The sequence below is a fragment of the Carex rostrata genome, chromosome 2 (genome assembly GCF_964058835.1).
Source record: "Carex rostrata chromosome 2, lpCarRost1.2, whole genome shotgun sequence".
NCBI classification, from domain to species: domain Eukaryota; kingdom Viridiplantae; phylum Streptophyta; class Magnoliopsida; order Poales; family Cyperaceae; genus Carex; species Carex rostrata.
The window spans coordinates 16,265,279-16,286,786 of NC_135919.1; the positions used below are offsets into that span (position 1 = coordinate 16,265,279).

The 21,508-nt window shown below is 35.0% G+C and overlaps 3 protein-coding genes across 5 annotated transcripts; 2 read left to right on the plus strand and 1 right to left on the minus strand.

Annotated features, from left to right (window-relative positions):
- Positions 1-1,273: 1,273 nt before the first annotated feature.
- On the plus strand, positions 1,274-3,628 carry LOC144545596 (uncharacterized). The gene is made up of 2 exons (XM_078294162.1): positions 1,274-1,836; positions 3,196-3,628. The coding sequence occupies exons 1-2, from the start codon at positions 1,343-1,345 to the stop codon at positions 3,458-3,460; spliced, it is 759 nt and encodes a 252-aa protein (XP_078150288.1). The 5' UTR covers positions 1,274-1,342; the 3' UTR covers positions 3,461-3,628.
- Positions 3,629-4,795: 1,167 nt separating this feature from the next.
- Positions 4,796-7,034, minus strand: LOC144545605 (uncharacterized). 2 transcript variants are annotated; one of them, XM_078294179.1, is made up of 4 exons: positions 6,622-7,034; positions 6,345-6,546; positions 5,917-6,094; positions 4,796-5,317 (listed from the first exon to the last, which is right to left on the minus strand). In XM_078294179.1, the coding sequence occupies exons 1-4, from the start codon at positions 6,944-6,946 to the stop codon at positions 4,919-4,921; spliced, it is 1,104 nt and encodes a 367-aa protein (XP_078150305.1). In that variant the 5' UTR covers positions 6,947-7,034; the 3' UTR covers positions 4,796-4,918. The 2 variants fall into 2 exon arrangements, with proteins under 2 accessions (XP_078150305.1, XP_078150298.1); XM_078294172.1 differs by having other exon boundaries at positions 6,345-7,001.
- Positions 7,035-8,876: 1,842 nt separating this feature from the next.
- On the plus strand, positions 8,877-20,254 carry LOC144545637 (RNA helicase family protein). Of its 2 annotated transcripts, XM_078294202.1 has the most exons (16): positions 8,877-9,180; positions 10,733-10,825; positions 11,214-11,318; positions 11,943-12,160; positions 12,737-12,789; positions 13,249-13,365; positions 13,581-13,672; positions 14,469-14,555; positions 15,281-15,495; positions 16,095-16,187; positions 16,587-16,710; positions 17,147-17,291; positions 18,204-18,273; positions 18,463-18,623; positions 19,075-19,250; positions 19,809-20,254. In XM_078294202.1, the coding sequence occupies exons 1-16, from the start codon at positions 8,978-8,980 to the stop codon at positions 19,960-19,962; spliced, it is 2,106 nt and encodes a 701-aa protein (XP_078150328.1). In that variant the 5' UTR covers positions 8,877-8,977; the 3' UTR covers positions 19,963-20,254. The 2 variants fall into 2 exon arrangements, with proteins under 2 accessions (XP_078150328.1, XP_078150334.1); XM_078294208.1 differs by lacking the exon at positions 8,877-9,180 and having other exon boundaries at positions 10,775-10,825; positions 11,214-11,277.
- Positions 20,255-21,508: the final 1,254 nt, after the last annotated feature.

Consider the following 21,508-nt stretch of genomic DNA (forward strand, 5'->3'; position numbering starts at 1 on the left):
TGCGGCACATGTTTCGGTTTCCGCAATCCTTTAATTTTTACAACAAGATTTGAGAAATTCACTTTGAGAAATTCAGATTTGAGAACTTTCGCTTTGAGAAAAAGAGCACCGCTTTTAGAGTCGACCGACGAAACAGATGCCTAGGGTTTCACCTAGGCTCCACCTCCTGGCTGCTTAACGCTGATTCTCTGCTACTTGAAGCAATGGCCAAGTGCTCCTCCGTCTCTTTGCTGCCGCAGTTTCGTTTGCCGCTTGTACCACCGCTTCCCTATCGCTTGCAATATCACCTCTTTGCTGCTGGGGCCGCCTAGGATTACTGTAAATTAGAGTTTTTGTGATGATAATGATGTGTGTTGTTTTGTGCTATTTTTTTTGTCTCTTCTTGTTCAAAGGTGATTATCCTGAACTGGTTGATTTAGTTCACAGTTTTGTTTAATTCAGTACCTTCTCAGCTAATGGGTGGCTATCCTGGTCTGGTCAATTCAGTTTCCGAACTGGTTTGGATTCAGTGTCTTCTTGGCTGTGATATACGTACAGATAAAATCATCACTAGATTTTTATCACTCAAATCAAGTAAGGATAATCAATTTGCGTCTACAAGATGCACATACTCTTGTGCGTTTTTAGCTATTAACTGTATATTACACTAGTTGTCTAATCTTATGTAACAGATAAGTTATAATTTTTTATATTAATTCAAGTGCCTACGGCCTTTCAAACAAAAAAAATTACAACTTCAAACGGTTTCCCGCTGTCATTCGTACCAGAATCTGATCGCAGTCGCACCCACAAAATTTTCCCGTATTTACACTCTTTTTGAGTATCGAATGCATAGCAGATTTTGTTATCACCTGTAAGTCCGCCTCGTTCCACCCACTAGATTCTTTTTTCCAGGAAACATTGCTGAAATTGCACCTATAGTCAGAGACCCGTCACATACTCACACTCACAGGAGTTCTCAAGATACATACAACAGGTTTCTGTTACCACAAGTCATATGATACGACTCATACCATAATCTCGTCTTGACGGATCGGTGACTCGTGGGACCCAGAAGGTTATCTGAAAGGGGAGAGTATCTCTGCGGAGTTTTTAATCTGGTCCGTTGGTTTTGATCGGTTAGTCAGGAATCCGTCCCATAGATTATCTTTCATAATGCAAACAGAGGTTTCAGTTACAACAGTCACGCCTCATCACCTCAAAAAAAAAAAAAAAAAAAAAAAAAAACAGTCACGCCTCGGGCCTGACACCTGCCTCTTTTGCTCTCACTGACCAAAATAAAAAGAGAGAGAAAAAGGGGTGGAGATAGAGAGAGAGAGAGGACAGAGAAACTCAATTAGCCATGGAATCGAAAACTCTGAAGAAAGAACCTTGCTCACGATCATCACTAACACCGAATCCTTTATCAAACCCTAATCCTAATTTCCAGAACTCTGGCTCCGGTGATGTCTCCTTGTCTCCGTTGACGGTCGGAGAGGACGAGTGCCTCCGTACGGCTTCGCGGCTCGAGCGAGCGGAAGTGCTCCGTCGCAGGTCGCGGCGCCTACACCATCTGGCCTCCACCTACAGACGCCATTATTGGTCTCTCATTGAAGATTTGAGGATCAAGCACAGGGATTACTACTGGGAGTATGGAAAGAGCCCTCTTGAGAAGCGCAAGTTCAGAGGACAGGAGGATAGCACAGATGACGAGCTTGGGACTGGTGGGGAGAGAATGAAGTGTGGTTTCTGTGGATGTAAAGCTAAGGCCATGGCTTTGACGAGGTTCTGCCACCAGCATATATTGGCTGATCCAAAGCAGACGCTTTACAAGCCTTGTAATTTCGTAATTAAAAGGTACTGGATTCTAATTTTGGTCAATATTTAAAAATTGCTGGTTAATTCGGCTAATTTTAAAATTGTGTCGTTTAAGCAATCTGTTCTATTTCTTTTTTTCTTTTTCTTTTTATTTTTTTGCTTCTGCTTTGTGGCTGAGAACCTCAATTCAAGTCATAGCGTTATAGGTGATAATTGTTTAGTTTTCACGTATCGTCCAAAATCATAGCGTTCTAGATGATAATTGTTTGAGTGAGTCTATGGTCGATCCGAACCGTTCATCCTGTTCTCCAACCAAATTTTACATTTTTTGAAATTTTTTTATTATTTTTTTAGATTTATTGAAAATCACTGTTTTTGGATGGTCCAGAATTTTCAGATCAAGTGATTTTCTAAATATCTAAAAAAATAGTAAAAAAATTTCAAAAAATGTAAAATTTGGTCTCCAAACACATATTAATATGGAGAACAAGATGAACGGTTCGGATCGACCGTTAGGATTTGAAAACTCGAATATAGAGCCGTAGCACGGTAACAACCCGTGATATGCATAGTACCATAGACTCACTCTAATTGTTTTATATCCCGTAAAATTAAAAACTTGCAAGGTTTGATTTACTTATTTCATGATTAAAGGTACTCTTGCTCACTGTCAGTTGTCCCTTTTCTGAAGTTATTTCTTTGTTTAGAAATCTGCTTTGATTAGTTAGGTTTCTATAAACTGTATATATGATAGTTTACTTTGCAGAAGATAATTCAATTGAGGTACTCCACAAGTTAGATTAAATGAGCCATAATAAATCTTTCAATGAATGACAAATAAAGTGTTTTTTCTTCTTTTTTACTTCAATTGCCTATTACCTAGTCCTTAATTGACACTAGTATTTAAAGCGTCAGTATATGAATGGGCTGTTTTGGCCTTTTTTTTCCAGAAAAATAAATAAAATAATATCTTCAATTGGGATTAACTATCTGTTTTATTATTATTATTAATTATTAGACTTGGAGACAAAGTAAAAAAAAATAAAAAATAGTTGAAATTAAATTATATCTGCCTACCATTCAAAAAAAAATATTTAACTGGTTTTCTCAAAACATATTTTGGAACTGCCAGTGGTTAGTCCCCTTTTGGCAGACAATGTCCCAAATTCCTGCCATTCCGGTTATTTTGCTATTGTGACAATGATTGTTACTTGTGTACTTTCTACGTCATATTAAAAGAGAAGATACAAACTACATGTAAATCATACTTCCACGAAATGGCCTGAATCGCGATTATAGATTGTGCAGTAACTTCTTATTTCAAGATTAGAATGCCACAAATTAACAACATTTTGTTTCATCTAATCATTATTTGTTTCCTTTTTAATTTTATTGCAGTAGCCCTCAAGGAACACCAATTATTTGTGGGAAACCGGTATTGAAGGCAGCGAATCCTTCTTTGTGCCATGCACACTATCAGCGGTCCCAGAAAGGAATTTCACAAGCTCTTAAAAAGGCAGGTGTAACCATGCCTTCTTCCTCAAACAAGCCCATCCCAAAATTCAGCCTTTTAATTTCTCAAGCAGTACACCTAATACAGATGAGAAGGCAGTGTGTTAACAGTTCAAAAGATGATGAACCTAAGGAGCAAACTCTTGGTTAGCTTTAATTATGTGTGCAGAAAGGTGGTTCTTGTGTCTTGTATTGTTAATATGTCAGATTCAGTGGAAGCAGTTTGTTGTAAATGGGAAAGTTATTGTAAAATATAGTTCATTGTAAATGAAACCATAATAGTTGCACAACTAATAACATAGAGCAATTTGCAGCGGTATCTGAGGTTTGAGTTGCTCTCCCTTACATCTTTTGTTATTGAGAAATTCGGAATGGTATTTGGTACTTGGATTAAAAACTACTTGTAGTAGTACATCACTGGTATACACCTGAAACAACACGGGTTATCTGTCCTACAGTTGACTGTATATTACTGGCGCAAGATGTTAAATGCTTGATTCAAGGGTTTTAATGTTAAAATACGAGTTTCTATCTGCTGCCATACATGTGCTGATATCATTATAATACATTGCAATATGATTTATCCAATTTGAATTGAACGTGCCATACTTTAGGGGATGTTTGTACTTTGTACAGCTCAAATCACATATGACAATTGTGTAAAAGCCCCTGAAATATATTGGTACTTTACCAATATTGTTGTTGTATGCTTGATTGTTGGTTAGGTGCCTATCAATTGTGCAGAGAAGATGTTTATATTTTCCTTGTATAGAAAGATGTGATTTGGGAAAAGCAGGATGAAAAGTGACGTGTGATTCAATTATACGTAATTTTAAGAGTTGTTTTTGCAGTTGACTAAAATAAATTCCTGCAGCTCCACTGTGCAATTTGTCAGAATGCTATCTTTATTCTCTCTTGATTTATTTATATGTAGGACAAGCTGACTCCACAAGGTTATACACAAACCAAAAAGCTTGTGTTTAACAGAAGCCTAAAACTTCAGCCATTATTTTTACTTTTTTCATGTTCTTTTTCTTTTTTCAACGGGGTTCCAACAGGAACACCCACTCATGTAACCAACTTGGTTAATACAAAATGAGGGCTAGACCCTCATTCCTTCTCAAAAAAAAAAACCTTCAGCCATTATATGAAGTCCTTATATCCACTGTTGCTCTGTACTTTGATCACAGACAGTATCCTTGTTTTCTGATCCAGACCATCCAATTTTAAACGATGGAACCAGATCAATTTGATAGTGTCATAAAAGTCCACCCTAGATGACATGAGCGGAATAACTTGGCATTTTCTTTTTAGATCGGGTCTGCGATCAAGTACAATATATAAACTCATTCTATGAAACATCAAGACACACCAAGATTAATTTCTAAGAAAGAGTCCACCATATTCAAGGAACTATAGATGTTTGCTTTTGTAATAAGCCTCCAAAAAGTTGCATTATGCTGATCAAAATTTCAAAACAAACATCGAGCTTAAAAGCATATTGACATGAGAAACCCTCCAAAATCACAAAATGCCCAAATTTTGTTGCCAGTTTTCAGAAGGTTTCAAGGAAAAAGGAATATTGAAAAGGTACACAAATTTTAAATTATCAGATACTGCTATGTTGTGTATCATACTGCCCAAAGTACTTTCCACATATAGACACAAGCACACTCAACATTGCTACCTCATCATCCATCTCCGACTTGGTGGCAAGTATCCCTAAGCACTTGCGCAACAAGCACCTCAAAGAAGCACAGGTGTCAGCATGCAGTGGCATGTCCACAGTGGCACACAGAGCAAACAGCCATAGACACTCGTGCCTTGACAGCTTCTCCATACTCTCAGACTTGTTGATATAATTTCGAAGTGTGGAAGCACGAGAAACGACATCCATGTTAATCAATGTTTCTACTGTTGGAATAATTTGGCTTTGAATCTCTATTGAACTCTTTGATTTGCAGGAGCTATCCGGCAGATCCACTGAACTGTCGAGTTGTGAAAATACCTAAAAATGGGTTGAGATTAGTAATGACAAAGTATTTTCTTTGCATTTTATTTGTTCAATCGAGAATGAATCTCAGTAGTGAGTTTGAACTGTGAATCTAATTCTTCCTTGCATTAACTTCTAAACAGAGCCTCTATAGAAGGAAAATTGCAGATTAGAATGAATGTTGCCAAATTGCACTGCCTAAGGTATAACTTCATCATTAGAGCTTGGTTGCGAGAATTAAGGGTCAATTCCAATTGAGCGAGCTTGATAATAGCTTACTTGCAAAACAAGGAATTCTGGTATTTTACTGCACCTGATTAGTTCAGATCTGTTTAGGTCTAGCAAGCAGCATAGAAAATCTAAAGCTATACACCCTTTATAATCCTATTAAAAAATCTTGAAAAATTGTAGATCAAATTACATCAAGGTTCTAAATAGTGATTGTAGCGCAATAGCTTTTAAGGTCCGAAAAAGCTATAGCGCAACCATAGCTAGCTATTTAGAATCATTATAAAAGAAAAGCGGTTTATAGCGTTATAGCTTTTGAGGTCCAAAAAAAGCTATTGCGTAGCTTTAGCTAGCTATTTAGAACCCTGAATTACATAGATAAGTACCTTTCTCAATTCAGAGAAATCATCCAGAAAAGAATCCTCCCACTCCTTGGATGGCAGCAGATTTTGAGGGCATTTTGATAATTCTGGAATTTTGGGCATGTAAGGTGTTTGTTCAGCACTTATTTCATTTAAATTTATTTTGGCCACTTTAACATCAGGTAGCTGATGAGCCTCCCACCTGTTATATTTAACATATTTAATTAGGTTTGAACTTAAAGATCACACAAGTACCAGTACAAAGACTGGTTAAAATCCAAGGAAATGGTCAGTTACAGATCAGAACAAAATCAGCAGTAACAGCTACAACTGCACTGGTACTGAACAACACTCCTATGCATTCAATTCTACTGGATCAGAATGCATACCTCGAGAGTTAGAAACCGGGGGTACTGCAAATCTAAGCTACAAATAGTGACAAAAGCTTAAACCTGACACGTCTGAGATACTCCCAGCCATCAACTGGTGGACCTGATTCAAAATCAGGTTCTCCTTCAACATAAAATGCTGGCTTCAGTATGCCATCATGCGAATCATCACTGATGTCATCATCTTCGCATTGCATGTTTTCAAATTTATTACAAATCTCTCCATTGCCAGTTTGATCTGATGGACCAGCTACCAATTGTTCCTCTGAAATTGCAATTATGGTAAGTTTTGTGCTTAATTCAAAAGAAAAGACAAACAATATAAGAGAAACAAACGTACCAGGAATAAGCATTTGATGATGGAAATCCCCTCCACTAATGTTCCTAGTCGGTTGCTTATTCTTGTTCCTATTCCTATTCCTATTCCTCTTCTTTTTCTTAGAATCCTCCCCGAAAATTCCATCGAACTCTAGTTTTATCGTCGGCTCGAGGCCCCAGTAGACCCGCTCAAACATTTCATGCTGGTATTCCAGTTGCGCAAACCTTAGTGCTTCCATATCGCTCCTGGTGTATTTTTTCTGTAGCCCCTTTTCGTCTCCCTTTGTCTCCTCTTTCAATAGAGAATCCAGCGTCGCCGCTTCTATTTCTTTGCTGTTGTTCTCCATTAGGCGAGAGAGAATCGGTGACTGCGAGTGTTTAGACCTACAGCCTACAGGCTACAGCATCGGAACTCCGGAAGAGTGAAAGTAGTGTGTATTTCTCACTGGATTTTTATTATAAAAAATAAAATAAAAATGAGGCCTGCTCCAGGCCCAATAATTAAGGTCCATTTAATATGAAAATTTAATAAAATACAAAATTTTATTAAATCATGTATTATCTTTATATAAATACATGTAATTTTATTTTTAAAAATTATCTTATAAGTCAACGGGTGATGTAACAAAAAAAAAACGTTATCTTTATCTGTAACTAATAAGCTAATAAAAAAAAATCCTTATTTTTATCTATTTTTTCAAGAGGAGGGTTCAAATGCACCATGATTTTTGTGATCCAATATGCTGAAAGTTCTAACAATCGATCCAAACCGCTCAACATGATCTTCACAATAAAATTTGCTTGGAGACCAAATTTTATATTTTTTAGAATTTTTTTACTATTTCTTTGGATAGGTACAAAATCACCGTTTTAAGGAGATTATGGACCATCCGATAAATTGATGTTGTACCCTATGTAAAAAAATAGTAAAAAAAGTTCTAAAAAATATAAAATTTGATCTCCAAGAATATTTTATTATGAAGATCATGTTGAGTAGGTCGGATCGACTGTTTGGACTTTGAAAACGAAGATAAAAATGTGGAGCATATTGAAGCACAAAAATTATGGTGCATTTGAACCCTCCTCTTTTTTCAAATACAATACAAATTTGATAAATAGATAAAAGGGTGTCATTAACACCCCTATCCAGATTCCAGAATGGCTTAATAAAGGAGAAAGTTAGGGGTCCACCCACTTCATCTCTGAATATTTATATTTCTTTTTATTATAGGTAGTTAAAAATTAATAATTGTAAAGAACATGTATGAACATGTATGAAATTGTTAATAATTGTTAAATTGATGAGTATTGTTTTTGTCAATTGTGTGAAAATAAAATTAACAACTTCAAAAACCATAATAATAAAAAATTGAGTTTTTTTAAAAAGAAGAATATGCCGGTTTCTTTAATCATTAGATTTTCGTTTTTAACATTTACTAGAAGATTGGTGCAGTGGTTCGAATCTTCATCTCTCTTTTAGGAGTATAATGTTTATGAAAATATAATTAAACAATGTTTGGTCACTATTTTCTCTAGACAATATGTCAATATCTATAAAAATCTATTTTTTTTTTCTTATTTTAAAGAATATAACGTTCTTACTAAAATATAACTATGTTTGATTAATAAATTTGTATTACTCACAGTCATGCAGCAATGATGCTAGCAACATACTTTTTACTTGTTATAATTATAAAATTAAGCTACTATGTTGTTAATCTATTTAATAATTAACTAGTATCGTGTCCGTGCATTGCAACGGAAATACATTATAAGATTGAATAGAAAATAAAAAGATTTTTTTGCTTGACATTCACACAAAATTAAAAAAATATATACTTGAGACTTCTACACATAAAATAAATATATTTAATTAAAATAATACAGATTATCTGATTGAAGAGTTGATATTCAATTTGAAAGTTCATGTTTTAATCTCAGCCATTAACAGATCAGGACAACTGCATGCATAATATAAGAATAGAGATAAATTTTACTTTATTTAACTAGTTACCGCTATTAAAAGTATTGACGTCCCTACTACCATACGAATTCACATCCTCTGAGATATCTCATATTTTGCATGCCTTTTTAGAAAATTTCAACCGTTGCAATACGTTTTGCGCGAATCTGAAAGCTCAAATAATACTGGCCTCGTACGTCACCCCGAATAGGCACCGACCACATCGGTCACGCAAAATATGAGATATCTCAGAGGATACGCACTCCTACCATACTGCTTGGAGTAGGACCGACTAATTAGTAAATTAGTAAATTGGAATTGGCCCCTCTTTTTCTCAGGTTCCGTACCCAGATCAAACCGGAGAAGCGTCAAAAACCCAAGCACCAACTCGCGCTCTGTTTTTCTGGTCCGTTTCATGGGGGTGGTGCTACCTATACTAGAGTTCGAGGAGAAGATAGCGGAGACAGTGGAAGCAAACCCAGTGGTTGTAGTAATCGGCGAGACTGGCTCCGGGAAAAGCACGCAGCTCTCTCAAATTCTGTATCGCCGCGGCTACTCCAGAAAAGGGATCATTGCTGTTACGCAGCCTCGCCGGGTCGCCGCTGTTTCGGTCTCCAGGTACCACCCCCGGTCATGCATTATATTTTTAGGATAATTAAATGAAGTGAGCGTGGTAGATATAACATATTTTAAGTTGAGGTGATCTGAGAAATAGAATTAGTAAACAGGAGGCTACATGGTCCTTTTCGGGTCCTTTATTGATCCATACCTTTGATATGCAATTTGATTTATTTCTTTGTACTATTTTGCTATGTTGTCTCTACTTGTTACATTCCGTATTCACTACCAGAAAGTAATTGGATAAAAAAACTAGCACCTGATACAGGCATTGCCCAAATGGCAAGTAATGCCTCATCTTGAGACAGGACACAGTACTGACTGTACCCGTAACAGTTCATCTTTCAATAAAATCAGGTCATATTTTTTTCGTCTAACCTGGTTTTTCAAATGAACAACACAGCTATCTCAGTTTTTAAAAGTTTGACAAGACTATGCTTAGTTCAAAATGCCTGCTTTTTGTCCCTATTGGAATGATCTTTTGTGCTTCATACATCAAAGAAGGAATAACTTACCTTGTCAGGCTTTCTGGTACAATGACAGACAGGTATGATACCTGATAAAGTGACCACTCAAAGTAGTATTATTGCTTTATTGGATATATCACATACATTCTGAACGGGGGATTCAGATGAGCTGACATATGCCATTAAATTACTACCATAAATTCTCTTTCAAAGAGGTACATAACCAAACACAGAAAGGCCAAAATTCTCGACAAGCTTTATGCCAAAATCCTCACGAAACTACTCATATATCTCCCTCTACAAAATGAAAAACAACAAGAAAATAAAACACCTACATATCTTCTACTTCCAGGAGCAGAATCTTCAGTAACTTCAATTGCGATAACTTCGGTAGTAATTTTGATTGGACTTGCACATTCAAACAGCAGAAAAATTCACGTGTGTGTGTTCATAATGTAGGAATATAGTTGTCAAACATTTCAACAAGGATATTGATGTCAAACATTTGAAAAGTGGGATAGGCACAAAAGTTCAATCAGGTAAATCAGCATTACAGCAGTGCAGTGTTCTCTGAAATTACATCGTCATCTTGTAACTTTTGAAAATAATCCAAATTTCTCAATTTCTCTATCTAATGCTGGTGCATATGTTATTTTCCCCTAACTTCGGTAGTAATTTTGTTCAGCACAGTTTTAACTAAGATTATGCCAAGTGGATGTATCTGTTGGTTCATAGTTGATATGAAAAAAATAGGCTTTTCTTTTTGGAATTTTCTAGCTTCACTGAAATGTAGTTTTGATGGTCTCTTTTGGCAATAACCGGATATTCTTTCCAGTTAGTTGCACCGATCAGAAAAAAAATGTTCTTTTGTTAGTAAGAAGGGTGAATACGCTGCTAAATTGCTCATGCCCTATGACAATAACTATGTCTCTCTTTAAATTTTTAGTAGATTATCTTCTGTCATTATTTTGTCGACTTGCTTTTTATTTTTATTTAAAAAAAAAATTCTTAACCTATGTCAGTCTTATCTCTCCAAAGAAAAAGGAACCAACAATAGGTCACAAGTTCTCTGTCTGTTTTTTCAGGAGGGTTGCGCAAGAGCTTGGTGTTTCACTTGGAGATGAGGTTGGTTATGCTATTCGTTTTGAGGACAGAACTTCACACAAAACTCGGATCAAGTATGCATCACATTTAATAATTCTATTTTTGAATGAGCTTATATCCAATTAATAAGGGTTTCAGTTGAGAAGGTACTTAGCCTGTATCAGTGCAGTTTTGGTAAAGTATGGTAAGATGTTGCCTTGATTTTTCAAGTAACCCAATTTGAACTGATGCTATTTCTTACGCCCAATTTAATCCTATCATACTCTCCAAATTTAGCCTCTTTCTGGGGCACATAGCAATGCAAAATTTTGTCCTGAGAAACAAAATTGGGTTCAACAGCATGACACTGTTTCTCATTGTTCCTGACCAGGGAATACTGATGTAAGGCTTATGATTCTTGCAATTAAATATATAACCAATCAGGTTAGTTTTTAAAATCAAATTTTTGGTGTTATCTCTCAGGTACTTAACAGATGGTTGCCTTCTTCGGGAAAGTCTTTCAAATCCAGAGTTAAATCAATATTCGGTGATTATCTTGGATGAAGCTCATGAACGTAGTCTAAATACGTAATCTTCTTACCTATATTTTCAAATAATTCATAAACCTATCAGGGAAAGCCGGAAAGGCTTCTTATACTACCTGTATCTCTCAGCTGATTTTCTTTTATTTTTTGAGATGCAGTTATTATATACATTAGTTGCCTTTGTTTTCTTTGGAAATTTCACTATGGCCATAACTTAATATCTATTTCCCTAGAGAACCTGCTTGTTTATTTACTGAAAATAAAAGATAAAAGGTCAAAACTTTCCAAATTTTTTACAAAAGCATCCGGTATTAAACTAAAAGAAGATTTTGTTAATGTTCGTATGTTCGATTGTTGGAACTTTTGCAAGAACCATACTGCTACAGTACTAACTTATATTTGATTGCTATTTGTGGCCTGACAATGTAAAAATATTAACACTGCCACCATCCTTGACATTTAAATAAAACCATATGGATAATTTAAGATGGTAATATATGAAATTCATTAAAAAGTACACAACATGAAAATGTGTATCTCAGATCAAAGATGGTGCATTGTATTCAAAAGACATATTGCCTTAATGCAATATGTTGTTTATGTTAAGCAGCACCATGCTTTTACATAAAGCTCTCATATATAAATTTGTCAAATATTGTTTGTACAGAGACATTTTATTGGGTCTGATGAAGCGGCTAATCAACGTGCGTGCTTCTAACTTGAAAGTTCTAATAACATCAGCTACTCTTGATGGTGTGAAGGTGTCAAGATTTTTCTCAGGCTGTCCTGTTTTGAATGTCCCTGGAACTTTATTTCCTGTGGAAAAGCTTTACAGCAGAGAGCGCCCCACCAACTTTCTAGAATCATCTCTTAAAACTGCTCTTGGTATGATATAGATTATACAAATCATTACACTGGACTACACACACATATGAATAGCTTGTATTTTGGTATCCCTTTGTTCAGGTACTGTACTTTCTACTACGTACTACGTACTGGACATTAAATTGGTCATGCTAACCTGGATAACTTTGATTTAAGTAGCCGGGCTTTAGTATAAAATCAAAGAAATGAGATCAAAAGATCAGCTTCCAAGTATTATTTTGTATGGCAAGTTGGGAACCAACCCATCAAGTCAGTGCACCCAAAAGATGGATTACCTGCAAGCAGGTTGGGGTGTTCTATAGTTAAGTTCACACCTGATATTGTATTAGTTTACTGAGGAGTCTTTTTGCTTTGATTTTTTTTTTTTTTCTGGATTGATGTGCTCGATGAGTTTAGGCTATTACCTCAGCATAACTAATTTGTCTAGTACTATACTTGTTTCTAGATTGATGTTTTTTTTTCTGGATTAATCTCTACTTGTTTCTACTGTTATTCAATTGTCTTACTTCTTTTATTTACCAAAATTCCACAAATAGATTGCTTGTTTTACTGAAATTATCCTGTTTTCCTTGCCAGATATACATTTAAAGGAGCCCCCAGGGGATGTGCTGATTTTTATGACCGGAAAGGTTTGTAACTTCTTTCAGCATGATCTACTCATTATCTGTGTGTCAGGCAAAGGATAATAGTTTTTGCCATTTAGCAGTAATTTTTGCTGGTACAATATTATTAGTTTATTACGGGAATATGCTGGTTTTGAATATTTGTGTGGACGCATTTTAGCCATAATTGAGCTTCAAATTGTATCATTTTTCTCAGCTTGATGTAAGTTGAGCAACTTAATCAAGAAAGTTGCTCAAATGACAAAACAATTACAGCAAATTATTTGAATACTTGAATTGGTAGCATAATAGCAGCTGTATGAACGAAAATATATAGATCCTAACTTCTGCAGGTAAATGCCAGTACTATCAACACCAACCGGCCAGCGCATATGTTCTTGTATATATAAATGCATATGACCACTATACTATGTGATTTAGTTCTATCATGTATTTTCTGGCTAGAGTAACTAATAATTGTTCCAGGATGATATTGACAAAATGGTCTCCAAGTTGGAGGAGAAAATTCAAAATCTGGAGGAAGGTTCATGCTTGGATGCTCTAGTCCTCCCGCTTCATGGTTCTTTGCCCCCTGAAATGCAGGTAATTCATTTTGTATCATTTATTTTAAGTTTTTAAGTCCTATTTATGGAGGAAATGTAATTGCCAGAGCGGCTTTTAGTCCCCAACCAAGAAGCAATACTTTGAAACTAAATTTTCAATCTGCTTGTATATTTACCTATAGTCTTTACTGAAATTACTTCACAGCAAAATTATGCATAATACATCATATCTTACAACTTGCTCTCTTTATTAAGGTGCGTGTGTTTTCTCAAGCACCACCAAATTGTAGGCGGTTTATTGTGGCTACAAATATCGCTGAGACTTCTTTGACTGTTGATGGTGTTGTGTAAGGAACTAACATACCGAGTTTTTTTTTTTTTTTTTCCTAATTTTTTAGATTAAAGTTGTATTTCTTTTTTAAATACTTTATGACAACATCTCTTATAGCTCTCATCATTGCTTTTTGTGTGTTGCGAGAAGGGGGGGGGGGGGGGGGTGTGCATAGTTGTGAATTGGTTATAAAGTATGAGTAAAGCTATCGTGCACTATGCTCACCAAGAAGGCTCGGTGAGCATAACTCCAAAAACTATCGGATTGGTTTCAAACGACGAATCTAAACCGTTGAAACCACGTCGTTTGAAACCAATCTACTTCACAAGTGATGTATGTACATGCAAACTTTTCAAATGTTCAAATTTTCAAATTCATTTAGTACAAAGTCAACCAGTAAAAAAAATAAAGGTTTATGAGGTATTTTAATGAATTCATTTTTCATCATTTTTTAACCTTTTGACTTTGTACTAAGTGAAAATTTGAAAATTTTGCATGTACACACATCACTCGTGAAGTAGATCGGTTTCAACAGTTTGGATTTGTGGTTTGAAGCCAATCCATGATAGTGAGCATAGTGCATGCTAGCTTTACTCATAAAGTATAGTGACTCCATGAAACTTTCATGTAAGCCCCAATTGACCCTCAATATTAAGCTTCAAATTTGCCTATTTTAGCCCATAGTTGTGAATTATGCTTTACTAAAAAAGATGCAGGTATGCTGTTCTCCCTTTTTACTGTACAACTTCCACCTCAAATACAAATGTTTGCTGAAATACCATCTTTTGTGGATATCTATTTCTATCCGTTAGGTATGTAATTGACTCTGGATATGTGAAGCAGCGGCAATACAATCCTTCGACAGGAATGTACTCTCTTGATGTTGTACAGATTAGCAGGTATATCCATCCAAATCAGCAGTGTACTAGTTAGCTCATAACAGTGACAAAACCCAGGTCTAGCTGATGCACATTATTGTAAGGATTGTAGCCAAAACTTTCAGCTAATAATGGATAAAACACATTTCAATTTGGAACTACCATCTAGGTCCTGTATTTTTTTATTACATGCATGCCCTTTGACCTTTCCTCTTGCTAGTATCAAGTTTTTACAATATCAGCCCTTTTCCATATTGGTCAATTTCAGCGAAAGCATGATAGCAAGTAAATTCTTGAACTGAAAAGCTCTTTTGAGAAAACACTGGAGGTATACACTTTATTCTGGCATAGCTAATCACTATTGTGAGAATTTTAAAAACAATTATGCAATTACCTAACTGAGTTGAACCGAGTTCTGAGAAAACACTGGAGGTATACTCTTTAATCTGGCATAGCTAATCACTGTTGTGAGAATTTAAAAACAGTTATGCAATTACCTAACCGAGTTGAACCTTAATGGTGAACTGGTAAAAGCTTGAACTTCTCTTTTTTTCATAAAAGAATGATTCAAGATATGAACTAGCTTTTTAGTGTTTTAATTTTGCAAGGTACCTTTGGACATGAATTTAATGAATCTTCTTTTTGCATGCATAAAAAAATTATTAGTTGGATTGCTCGAAGTACCAAACACTATTTGATTTGCAGTTTGAACCTCAATTTGACAAAGTACACCTGAACTGGTACAGGGTGCAAGCTGAGCAGCGTGCCGGCAGAGCTGGAAGAACCAGGCCGGGTAAGTGTTACCGGCTATACCCTTCTTCTATTTATCAGGAGGAATTCCTTGACGCGTCTGTGCCTGAAATCCAACGCTCTTCTCTTGCTGCTACGGTACTCCATCTGAAATCGTTAAATATTCAGGACATCAATATACTCAACTTTGATTTCCTTGATCCTCCATCACGTAAGCGATATCCAGTACACTTGAAATTCTTTATCCTTGATTTATATTTAGGCATTAATTAAGTGCTTGGACTTGAAGAAGGAAAAGAACAGTTTTAGGGCTGTTGGGAATTGCACCAAATAGTTATCCATATAGTGCTAGGATAACACTCAGCTCCCTTTTTTTCTCTAGTCAATGAACTAGAAAAAAAAAAAAATCGAACCTTAGATGTTGGGTCCAATCTGTATGATTTTTGTATAACTTTATAAGTGATTTGCTTGAATTAATGCAAAAGTTGTGGGGCAATTAATCATTTATTGCTTGGCCTTTACATGTTTTGTTTTGAAATAGACAACAATCTTTGTTGGTAAACGTGACAAGAATATCATTGTATGCTGATTTCAAAAGTAGAAAATTGTTAGATTGAATATGCTTACAAGAATTTAAAATTTGTTCAATCAATATTTGGATACCTTTTTCTTGTCATTTTAATAGGCAATGGCTCCTTTACTTTCTGGGTGTTATCAATTGATAATTTTGCTGATGACTTTAATTTGAAAAAAATCATGGTTTTTTGTATTGCTTTGAGTACGTGATCGAAGTTATCAATGTTTGAGCAGGTGAATCATTGGAAGATGCTCTGAGACAACTTTATCTCATCGATGCAATTGATGACGATGGCCAGATAACAAAGATGGGCCGTTCAATGTCTGGTAATTCAAATTTTTATCAACTAATGTTTTTTTTTTTATTATTATTATTATTTATGATGGCATATTCTGGATCCTTAGTATTTTGGGAAAGGAGAGAGCAGAGGGGGCAAGTAGAGTTTATTGGAGAACCCCTCAGTCCATCATTGAGGGTTTAACAATGGAGTTATTCTGGGTTTGTTGGAGATGTAATTTTTTGTCTTCCTTCTATTCTCAACTGTGGGCCAAGAGAATTGAGGGTCATATCTGCTTTCCTCACCATTACCTGCTCTGCTCCTCTGGGCAAGAATTGCATGTGATCCCTCCGCTTCCATTCTCTTGTTAATTTTGTTTCATGAAATTTACACTGAGCATCTTTGAATGATTTCTGTTACTTTTGATCTGACATGAAATATTTCTCAGAGCTGCCTTTAGAACCTTCCCTTGCTAGGACCTTATTCGAGGCGAATGATCTAGGATGTATGTCTCAGGCATTGACAGTTGTGGCTACTCTTTCAGCAGAAATCACACTACATGGATCTACCAAGTAACCTCTTACACTTGTTGTCAGCAATTTCAACTTCGGCACACCCAGATTTTATCCTTAACATACTTGCACCAGATTCAATTGTTGAATTCTAAACAATTGTAACCTAATATATCCTAAAGGTTTCAATTAAAGCCCCAATTTGACGCAAGCCCTTCATTTTGCATGATGTCAATAAAATAAAAACTCAAGACTGCCTCATTTCAAAGGTCCTAAATTGTGCAAACATAAGCAAACATAAACATAAGCATAATGAAGGTCGAAAATTTTGGTCATACTTGTATACCGTATCTGTACCAGTATGAGCATACCATACTGAACTACAGAACTTCCAGTTAACTGCTGAAATGTGATGTTCGTCCTCAGACGAAACTGCATTATTTTGGTACCCTTTCTTTTATCATATCTAATGAGTAGTATATATAAATTACTTCAGTAAGAAGAAGGAAGTGAAGAGGAAACGGCAGTCTGAACTTCCTGATGGCTCTGGCTGGGGTGACCATATTCAATTGCTTCAAATATATGAAAGCTGGGATCAAGTCAATTATGATCCAAGATGGTGCTCTGACAATGATCTTCAGGTCCCACTTTACAAAATTTTAAAGTATAATGTATATGTGATTATAAAAAAATCTCGTCTCCATAAGATTCTCCATTGTTTTCTTTTGTTATTTCCCTTTTTCTTCCCTTATGAATATGCAAAATATACCAGTTTATCTAAGAAGTGGCTGAGGTGATATTTACTTTTTATCGATGGTTTTTTTCAAAGGTTTTGTGAGGCATTAGTGATATTTACTGTATTTTAATGGGTTTGTGAGTGAGACTCTTGTTTTGCAAGGAACTCCTGACATTTTTTGGGGGTTCCATGAAAATTAATATTATTTTTCCATCCACATATATATGGGACCACGTTGGTTGAACCACTGCAATTATCTCCAGATGCCAAAGTTTGAATGTGTGTGTGTGCGCGCGTGTGTGAGAGCTATTATCATCGGTGCCTCCTAGAACCTCAGTCTCATGTATACCCACAAAATATAATACACCTAGCAAGTTGCCATTCCTTTTTAGCTTCTCCATAAATGCAAAAATATAACTTCATTTATGTGGATGATGCAATAGAGCAGGGTAGTTTGTGCATCTTTTCGGAAATGGAGATGCTGTATAGTAGAGCAGATGCTTATTTTTTTATTAAAAAAAAATGCAAAGAAAACCTTTTATTTTTCTCAAATTTTTATTAAAAAAAAAAAACTGATGCAATATGTTTTGTATTGTAGAAGTTTATGTGACATTTCCTTTCACTGCATCAAATTTTTAGTTTCTCTTGGTATTTTTATTTATTTAACTTTTTTTTTTGCGCGGGGGGGGGGTATCTGCAATTTTATCACCTAAAAATATTATTGTTATTTTGAAAGTTTTTTTACTAATGCAAAGCCTTTCCTGATGTATGCATTCATAAATTAGCATTAGTAACACCTTACCTGGTCCTTCTCTAGGTAAGGAGCATGATGTTCAGCAAAGATATCAGGAAGCAGCTATATCAAATCGTACAAAAGATAGCCAAAGGTGAGTTAGTGCAAGAAAATTATCTTGGGTTTCGTCTCAATACCAAGCTGAATACAAAGCTCTTGTTTCTTTTTTTCTTTTTTATATAGTAAAGTAGGGATCTTTCCCTGGTGAACTGAACCTTGTTTGTAGATGGATTCTGTTACCTCTATATTTGATGTTGTTACTATATTTTCCTTTTATATTCAGGTCCAATGGATGTGCAATCTGGCTTGAAGCAAAGAAAAAGTGACCCTGACTATAGAAAGTTGAGAAGATCTTTGTGCGTAGGCTATGGCAATCAATTGGCTGAAAGAATGTTGCATCATAATGGGTACCATACCATTGGCTATAGATCGCAGCTTGTTCAGGTATGATCAATAATAATTATTAGTGCTGTATCGGCCCAAGCCAATTAAACCAATTTCCTAATCATTTGTAAATAATCCTTCTCACTCGTAGTTTACACTATATAAATTGAGTTGGTCCTTGTTCTGTGATTAAGCCTAAGTTGACCAATTAAGCATCATTTTAACTGGATTCAGCCTCAGCTAACCTTTTTTTTCTTTTTGAGTAAAGAAAGGGCTTAGGGCCCCCTTTTACATAAACACCAGCTAGTGAGCCTCAGTTAACCTTTGAAACTACCCTAGAGTAGTCTGAATTTGCGTATTGTGCAACTTTGTTTGCCTAATTAGCATAGAGAAGCAAAAGGAACAGGTAAAAATTACTTGAAACAATGCAAGTAAATAGCAGCCATTTATCATGACCTGATTTAGGCAGTACTTAATCTTTGTTTGATTTTTTATTTTGTTTAATTTGTAGGTGCACCCCTCTTCTGTTCTAGAAGGAGATGAAGCAGGGCAGTTACCTGACTATGTGGTGTACCATGAGCTAATCAATACGTCTCGGCCATTCATGAGAAATGTGTGTGCAGTCGAGATGGCATGGGTTTCACCTATCTTGAAGAAGTTAGAGAAATTCGACATCAACAGATTGAGGTAAGTAAATAGGCAGTTATTTGACACTTACTGCACTAGGCACTGATCAGGAGCATAGTTTAGTCACAGTGTTTATAATTATTATTTTTATCTTGAATTGTTTTTTACTTTTGAACTTCTGTTGCTTTTCTTATTATTTAAGGGCAATTTCCAGGATGCCTCAAATTAAATAACTTGAAATCAAGTACATTCTAATGCTGATTCTGGGTTTGCATGAGAGTTATAACCTTTAAAAAAGGTTCTTAAGCCATGTAGAATTGATTCATTTTTTTTATTTGGGCTAATCTTGATTTTAATGGTTGTTATTTATAAACAATTTGGGAGCTAGGTGTTGTTTCAAAAAATGTTGGCCTTTATCTGAAATTATGGTAAACATAAAAACATAATTTTACTCTCGTGTTATCAGTAAATAGTTCAACAGTTAGGTGTTGGAAGAAATATGGACTGTATTTGAAATTATTGTCAAATAATGACTTAATATTTACCGCATTCTATTTGAAAGATATTACTAAATGTTCATTTTACTGGCATTTGACAAACCAAAGTTGAATGTGACAGTGGTGGTTCGAGCAGTATTACAAAATCACAAGAAATTGCACTTGGCAATGCTGACACATCAAAGGGTGAGATGGATGCCATAAAACCTGATGTTGATAGCAAAATACAGACAGCAAGAGAACGCTACCTTGCAAGAAAAGGAGGAAAGAAATAAAGGTGCTCTTTTGAGGAGAGAAGAATAATGTATTTCTAGATAATATGTATTGTACACTAATCATATTCGCACTCATTGAAATATTTGATATGCTAGTTGTGGTGCTTTATTCATATAATGCTAGGAAATCTAAGCTTAGCATAATTTTGTACCCTTAGGCCTTTTGTTGACCTATTTATACTGTTTCTAGATTAAAATTTTGTGTTGCGTGGGTTTAAATTTGTTAATTGCAAGTTTGTGTTACGAGATGTTATATTTTGACCTATGTTAATCTGATACCGGTGATCAACCATGTTATCGTGATGTTGTTTTTTTTTTATTATTTATTTATTTTTATTTTTTTACCAAGGGTTATATTTTTATTATTTGCAACTTCCAGGAGGACATCCAAAAATTAGTTCAATGATTTCTTTGTATTAGTCACATGGTCCCTCTTCCATTTCTCGTGCATACGATGAAAATGGAATTTAAAATTTCAGATACTGATGGCGTTTTGATGTAATCAGTCTCTCGGTCTTCCATCTAGTTCAACGGCTGATGCATTGTCCAGAACGTTTTCAAATTTAGTATTTGGACTTTTGACAGGAGATGGTTTGAGAACTTCAACTTTCAATCTCATTCTAAAAAAAAATGCTTTATTATTGTTATTTCTATTGATTGAAAAGGGAAAAAAAACATTAGGCGTGCTTTCCTTGTTGAAGTTGTCAAAGATAAGTTCGCAATTCAACTTATAAATCTTTCATTTGATTATTGGCAGAGAAGTGGTCTTAAACAAGAGTAGGGTTAAAATATCTCATTGGTTTTGTGTCTCGACATTGTTATCTTTTTTTTTCAAAGTTTAAACAGTTGATTTGAACCGCTTAATATGATCATCATATTAAAATGTGCTTGGATACAAAATTTTATATTTTTTGAAATTATTTTACTATTTTTTAGAATAGGTACAAAATCATTGTTTTTAGAAGATTCTGGATCATTCAAAAATAATGATTTTGTACCTCTCTAAACTTGTTTAGTAAACAAAATCTAAAAATTATAAAATTTGTTATCCAAGCATATTTTAGTACGAAGATAAACTTGAACGATTGGGATTGATTATTTAGATTTTGAAAATAGAGATAATGATGTTAGGGTACCACCATGAGACACAAAACTAATGAGACATTTTAACTCTACTCCTTAAACACACAGTATATACAAGAGAGGAAGAGAACTTCAAAGAGAAAAAAAAATGGGCAAAGAAAATGATGTTGAACAACTGGCAATTAACAAAATTAATTGATGGAAAAACAACTGGAGGAGAAATGTGTTTTGTGTACGTTTTTCAAAGCTTGAAGCCTTGAATGCAGTTGGAATGTATAAAGTTGGGTTAATTGCAAACTTGCAGGTTTTGTCAAATCTAGAATCCTACCTAATTACGAATTTTATTCAATATAACATTTTATTTATACAAAAAATGTTAATCTTGTTTTTAGCCATCTACTAGTTAAGGATAATATGAAAAAAAAAAAAAATAGAGAACTCCCTCAGAATGTTTTTGCTCCGG